We start from the raw sequence: 7,043 nt of genomic DNA, 5'->3' as shown, positions 1-7,043 counted from the left end.
GCCATCGGTGCTTGCCCTGCATGGCTGCAGGCTTCTCCGTCTCTATGTCCCAAGCTGCTTCTGGATCTCTAGAGGTGGTCCAAGATGGGAAGACAACCCGCCCCCCCCCCATCCCTCCAGCTTGCAATGGGTTGCCAGCCCAAGACAAAACCCGGGTGACTCGACGGAAGAGTTCCCAGGAGCTGCAGTAGAATAGAGCAAACAGAGGAGCAGCGTGGAAGGACCCTCTGCCTTTCCTCCAGAGGGCAAGGGAATGACAATTCCCTTGCTACTAGTGCTAGTAGTGGTAATAAGGGCAAGGGATGCAGGGGGGGATCCCGTCACTGCTCTTTCTCCCCTATGCCCTGGCTCATTTTCAGCCCAAGTGGACAACCCCTGGGCATTTCCACGGTGTCAAGGACCGTGCCGTGTCCCACCGGAATCCCTGTTTTGTGAAGGTGTCATGGCAGGGAGCTGAGAGTAGAGGGGGGTACGGTCCTGCATGAGGCCCTACGCCCGGGACCTTCTCCAGCAGCCCTTCCTGAGGGCTTGTTGGTGTCCTCCTTTGTTGCAGACACCATGGCGCTTCGGTTGGTGGATGGCCCGCGCCGCTGTGCCGGGAGGGTTGAGGTGCTCCATCAGCAGCAGTGGGGGACGGTGTGTGACGACGGCTGGGACCTGAGCGATGCCGAGGTGGTCTGCCGGCAGCTGGGCTGCGGGGCGGCAGTGGCAGCCCCGGGCTCGGCTCACTTTGGCCGGGGCCGTGACCCCATCTGGCTGGATGACGTGAACTGCACGGGGACCGAGTTGGCCCTCTCCGAATGTGGGTCCAAGCCGAAAGGAGTCCACAAGTGCTACCACGGAGAAGATGCTGGTGTGGTGTGCTCAGGTAGCTGTTGTTCCTCTGCTGACGAGCTCCTGGGTGCCAACATTGCAGGAGCTCTGCGGCCACTTTTCCGTGCTTATCTCTGACGATGTTCTTTCCCCGTGGGAGTCCTCAAATCTCTGAGGGAAGACAAAGGCTGAACGTGCGGGGATCCGTCCTCCGTCTCGTATCCAACGCTTGCTTTCTCCCCCGCTAGGTCCACCCCCACAAGGCGACACCTCTCTACCTTTCCATTGCAGACCCTACTGAGGTGCGGCTGGTGAACGGCTCCAGTCGCTGCTCTGGGAGAGTGGAGGTGCTGCACAACCAGCGATGGGGCAGCGTGTGTGACGACGGCTGGGACCTGGATGACGCGCAAGTGGTGTGCCGGCAGCTGGGCTGCGGGACGGCCGTCGCCGCTCCGCCCGGAGCTCAGTTTGGGATGGGGTATGAGCCCATCTGGCTGGACGATGTGAACTGCACCGGCGCCGAGGCTGCCCTCTCCGAGTGCAGGGCCAGGCCGTGGGGAGACAATAACTGCGACCACCGAGAAGATGCCAGCGTGGTGTGCCTGGGTAAGCCGCTCCAGACCCCACCGCGGTGCAGCTCTGGAAGGAGCAACGCTGCCCCAAGGATAACTCGGTAGAGAAACACCCGCTCTGCTCACGTCTTGGATCTGTCTAGGAACCGATTTCAGGTTGGCTGAGAGCAGCAGCTCCCCTTGGCCACCGTGAGGACTTTATCCCAGGAGAACAAGTGTCCGTGCCCAGCCACCCCCTTGCTCTCCCCCGTAGCCCCTGAACCGGTCCCTTGACTCTTCTGCTGCGAGCAGAAGAGTCCTTTTTCATGTGTGCGCGGTGCTGACGTGACGCGACGTGCGTCGTCACCATACCCTGAAGTCCACTGAACCTCCCTCCCCTCTGCCTTGGGTCCGTCTTGTCCGGTTGGTCGGCCGGGACACCAGCATCTAGTGCCGCTTGCGATGCGCTGGCCTCCTGCCAGCGCTGCAGATAGGGGTGGGTCTCCCATTCAGCCCTGTGTCACAGCTGCCCCCTCCTCCTGGGTTTCTTGGATGCCTGATGGCACCTCAAATGGGACCAGGTGCCTGTGTTTGTGCTGGTGACGCTCTCCGCCTCACCTTGCAGGGGGCCACCGTTTGAGGGCCCATCCACACTTGGGTGTTTGACTTCCAGGTGTCTTTTGTAATTCCAGGAGCAGCTCAGCTCCGGCTGGTGAACGGCTCCAGCCGCTGCTCCGGGAGGGTTGAGGTGCTCCATCAGCAGCAGTGGGGGACGGTGTGTGACGACGGCTGGGACCTGAGCGATGCCGAGGTGGTCTGCCGGCAGCTGGGCTGCGGGGCGGCAGTGGCAGCCCCGGGCTCGGCTCACTTTGGCCGGGGCCGTGACCCCATCTGGCTGGATGACGTGAACTGCACGGGGACGGAAGGTGCCATCGCTGAATGCAGCTTCAGGCGCTGGGGAGCCCATAACTGCATCCATGGTGAAGATGCGGGTGTCGTGTGCTCGGGTAAGCCTGGTCCAGGTTACGGCTTCAGGGAGAAGTTTCTCTGTGGGTGCTCTTGCGCCTACTTTCAGTTTGCTCGCCTCTCTGCAGGCGTTGCTCTCCTTTGGGTACAACGCCATTGCAAGCAGCAGTCAGAAACGCTGGGGAGGTGAGGTAGCTCTGCTTCTGTAGGCGTCCTGTCTGGATGCGCTCCCGCCTGTTGGTGGTAACCCTCTATCTGGCAGCTTAAAGTGTCGGTTCTCAAGTGGCTTGCCACGTCCGTCACGCACGCCTGCTCCGGGTGTTGGAGTGCGTGCGGTCAGAGGAAGCATCTGGCCATCGGTGCTTGCCCTGCATGGCTGCAGGCTTCTCCGTCTCTATGTCCCAAGCTGCTTCTGGATCTCTAGAGGTGGTCCAAGATGGGAAGACAACCCGCCCCCCCCCCATCCCTCCAGCTTGCAATGGGTTGCCAGCCCAAGACAAAACCCGGGTGACTCGACGGAAGAGTTCCCAGGAGCTGCAGTAGAATAGAGCAAACAGAGGAGCAGCGTGGAAGGACCCTCTGCCTTTCCTCCAGAGGGCAAGGGAATGACAATTCCCTTGCTACTAGTGCTAGTAGTGGTAATAAGGGCAAGGGATGCAGGGGGGGATCCCGTCACTGCTCTTTCTCCCCTATGCCCTGGCTCATTTTCAGCCCAAGTGGACAACCCCTGGGCATTTCCACGGTGTCAAGGACCGTGCCGTGTCCCACCGGAATCCCTGTTTTGTGAAGGTGTCATGGCAGGGAGCTGAGAGTAGAGGGGGGTACGGTCCTGCATGAGGCCCTACGCCCGGGACCTTCTCCAGCAGCCCTTCCTGAGGGCTTGTTGGTGTCCTCCTTTGTTGCAGACACCATGGCGCTTCGGTTGGTGGATGGCCCGCGCCGCTGTGCCGGGAGGGTTGAGGTGCTCCATCAGCAGCAGTGGGGGACGGTGTGTGACGACGGCTGGGACCTGAGCGATGCCGAGGTGGTCTGCCGGCAGCTGGGCTGCGGGGCGGCAGTGGCAGCCCCGGGCTCGGCTCACTTTGGCCGGGGCCGTGACCCCATCTGGCTGGATGAGGTGAACTGCACGGGGACCGAGTTGGCCCTCTCCGAATGTGGGTCCAAGCCGAAAGGAGTCCACAAGTGCTACCACGGAGAAGATGCTGGTGTGGTGTGCTCAGGTAGCTGTTGTTCCTCTGCTGACGAGCTCCTGGGTGCCAACATTGCAGGAGCTCTGCGGCCACTTTTCCGTGCTTATCTCTGACGATGTTCTTTCCCCGTGGGAGTCCTCAAATCTCTGAGGGAAGACAAAGGCTGAACGTGCGGGGATCCGTCCTCCGTCTCGTATCCAACGCTTGCTTTCTCCCCCGCTAGGTCCACCCCCACAAGGCGACACCTCTCTACCTTTCCATTGCAGACCCTACTGAGGTGCGGCTGGTGAACGGCTCCAGTCGCTGCTCTGGGAGAGTGGAGGTGCTGCACAACCAGCGATGGGGCAGCGTGTGTGACGACGGCTGGGACCTGGATGACGCGCAAGTGGTGTGCCGGCAGCTGGGCTGCGGGACGGCCGTCGCCGCTCCGCCCGGAGCTCAGTTTGGGATGGGGTATGAGCCCATCTGGCTGGACGATGTGAACTGCACCGGCGCCGAGGCTGCCCTCTCCGAGTGCAGGGCCAGGCCGTGGGGAGACAATAACTGCGACCACCGAGAAGATGCCAGCGTGGTGTGCCTGGGTAAGCCGCTCCAGACCCCACCGCGGTGCAGCTCTGGAAGGAGCAACGCTGCCCCAAGGATAACTCGGTAGAGAAACACCCGCTCTGCTCACGTCTTGGATCTGTCTAGGAACCGATTTCAGGTTGGCTGAGAGCAGCAGCTCCCCTTGGCCACCGTGAGGACTTTATCCCAGGAGAACAAGTGTCCGTGCCCAGCCACCCCCTTGCTCTCCCCCGTAGCCCCTGAACCGGTCCCTTGACTCTTCTGCTGCGAGCAGAAGAGTCCTTTTTCATGTGTGCGCGGTGCTGACGTGACGCGACGTGCGTCGTCACCATACCCTGAAGTCCACTGAACCTCCCTCCCCTCTGCCTTGGGTCCGTCTTGTCCGGTTGGTCGGCCGGGACACCAGCATCTAGTGCCGCTTGCGATGCGCTGGCCTCCTGCCAGCGCTGCAGATAGGGGTGGGTCTCCCATTCAGCCCTGTGTCACAGCTGCCCCCTCCTCCTGGGTTTCTTGGATGCCTGATGGCACCTCAAATGGGACCAGGTGCCTGTGTTTGTGCTGGTGACGCTCTCCGCCTCACCTTGCAGGGGGCCACCGTTTGAGGGCCCATCCACACTTGGGTGTTTGACTTCCAGGTGTCTTTTGTAATTCCAGGAGCAGCTCAGCTCCGGCTGGTGAACGGCTCCAGCCGCTGCTCCGGGAGGGTTGAGGTGCTCCATCAGCAGCAGTGGGGGACGGTGTGTGACGACGGCTGGGACCTGAGCGATGCCGAGGTGGTCTGCCGGCAGCTGGGCTGCGGGGCGGCAGTGGCAGCCCCGGGCTCGGCTCACTTTGGCCGGGGCCGTGACCCCATCTGGCTGGATGACGTGAACTGCACGGGGACGGAAGGTGCCATCGCTGAATGCAGCTTCAGGCGCTGGGGAGCCCATAACTGCATCCATGGTGAAGATGCGGGTGTCGTGTGCTCGGGTAAGCCTGGTCCAGGTTACGGCTTCAGGGAGAAGTTTCTCTGTGGGTGCTCTTGCGCCTACTTTCAGTTTGCTCGCCTCTCTGCAGGCGTTGCTCTCCTTTGGGTACAACGCCATTGCAAGCAGCAGTCAGAAACGCTGGGGAGGTGAGGTAGCTCTGCTTCTGTAGGCGTCCTGTCTGGATGCGCTCCCGCCTGTTGGTGGTAACCCTCTATCTGGCAGCTTAAAGTGTCGGTTCTCAAGTGGCTTGCCACGTCCGTCACGCACGCCTGCTCCGGGTGTTGGAGTGCGTGCGGTCAGAGGAAGCATCTGGCCATCGGTGCTTGCCCTGCATGGCTGCAGGCTTCTCCGTCTCTATGTCCCAAGCTGCTTCTGGATCTCTAGAGGTGGTCCAAGATGGGAAGACAACCCGCCCCCCCCCCATCCCTCCAGCTTGCAATGGGTTGCCAGCCCAAGACAAAACCCGGGTGACTCGACGGAAGAGTTCCCAGGAGCTGCAGTAGAATAGAGCAAACAGAGGAGCAGCGTGGAAGGACCCTCTGCCTTTCCTCCAGAGGGCAAGGGAATGACAATTCCCTTGCTACTAGTGCTAGTAGTGGTAATAAGGGCAAGGGATGCAGGGGGGGATCCCGTCACTGCTCTTTCTCCCCTATGCCCTGGCTCATTTTCAGCCCAAGTGGACAACCCCTGGGCATTTCCACGGTGTCAAGGACCGTGCCGTGTCCCACCGGAATCCCTGTTTTGTGAAGGTGTCATGGCAGGGAGCTGAGAGTAGAGGGGGGTACGGTCCTGCATGAGGCCCTACGCCCGGGACCTTCTCCAGCAGCCCTTCCTGAGGGCTTGTTGGTGTCCTCCTTTGTTGCAGACACCATGGCGCTTCGGTTGGTGGATGGCCCGCGCCGCTGTGCCGGGAGGGTTGAGGTGCTCCATCAGCAGCAGTGGGGGACGGTGTGTGACGACGGCTGGGACCTGAGCGATGCCGAGGTGGTCTGCCGGCAGCTGGGCTGCGGGGCGGCAGTGGCAGCCCCGGGCTCGGCTCACTTTGGCCGGGGCCGTGACCCCATCTGGCTGGATGAGGTGAACTGCACGGGGACCGAGTTGGCCCTCTCCGAATGTGGGTCCAAGCCGAAAGGAGTCCACAAGTGCTACCACGGAGAAGATGCTGGTGTGGTGTGCTCAGGTAGCTGTTGTTCCTCTGCTGACGAGCTCCTGGGTGCCAACATTGCAGGAGCTCTGCGGCCACTTTTCCGTGCTTATCTCTGACGATGTTCTTTCCCCGTGGGAGTCCTCAAATCTCTGAGGGAAGACAAAGGCTGAACGTGCGGGGATCCGTCCTCCGTCTCGTATCCAACGCTTGCTTTCTCCCCCGCTAGGTCCACCCCCACAAGGCGACACCTCTCTACCTTTCCATTGCAGACCCTACTGAGGTGCGGCTGGTGAACGGCTCCAGTCGCTGCTCTGGGAGAGTGGAGGTGCTGCACAACCAGCGATGGGGCAGCGTGTGTGACGACGGCTGGGACCTGGATGACGCGCAAGTGGTGTGCCGGCAGCTGGGCTGCGGGACGGCCGTCGCCGCTCCGCCCGGAGCTCAGTTTGGGATGGGGTATGAGCCCATCTGGCTGGACGATGTGAACTGCACCGGCGCCGAGGCTGCCCTCTCCGAGTGCAGGGCCAGGCCGTGGGGAGACAATAACTGCGACCACCGAGAAGATGCCAGCGTGGTGTGCCTGGGTAAGCCGCTCCAGACCCCACCGCGGTGCAGCTCTGGAAGGAGCAACGCTGCCCCAAGGATAACTCGGTAGAGAAACACCCGCTCTGCTCACGTCTTGGATCTGTCTAGGAACCGATTTCAGGTTGGCTGAGAGCAGCAGCTCCCCTTGGCCACCGTGAGGACTTTATCCCAGGAGAACAAGTGTCCGTGCCCAGCCACCCCCTTGCTCTCCCCCGTAGCCCCTGAACCGGTCCCTTGACTCTTCTGCTGCGAGCAGAAG

The 7,043-nt window shown here is 61.8% G+C and overlaps 1 protein-coding gene across 1 annotated transcript in view; it reads left to right on the top strand.

The window, feature by feature from the left end:
* Positions 1-558: 558 nt before the first annotated feature.
* Positions 559-7,043, top strand: part of LOC141476426 (uncharacterized) — an 83,916-nt gene continuing 77,431 nt past the window's right edge. Inside the window, 7 exon segments of the mRNA XM_074165104.1 lie at positions 559-858; positions 2,074-2,371; positions 3,194-3,556; positions 3,787-4,079; positions 4,756-5,062; positions 6,469-6,805; positions 7,003-7,036. Of these exon segments, the coding sequence (XP_074021205.1) occupies positions 559-858; positions 2,074-2,371; positions 3,194-3,556; positions 3,787-4,079; positions 4,756-5,062; positions 6,469-6,805; positions 7,003-7,036 (1,932 nt within the window).

This window comes from Numenius arquata, chromosome 32, assembly GCF_964106895.1.
Source record: "Numenius arquata chromosome 32, bNumArq3.hap1.1, whole genome shotgun sequence".
Classification (NCBI taxonomy): domain Eukaryota; kingdom Metazoa; phylum Chordata; class Aves; order Charadriiformes; family Scolopacidae; genus Numenius; species Numenius arquata.
This window is presented reverse-complemented; position numbering and strand designations above follow the sequence as displayed.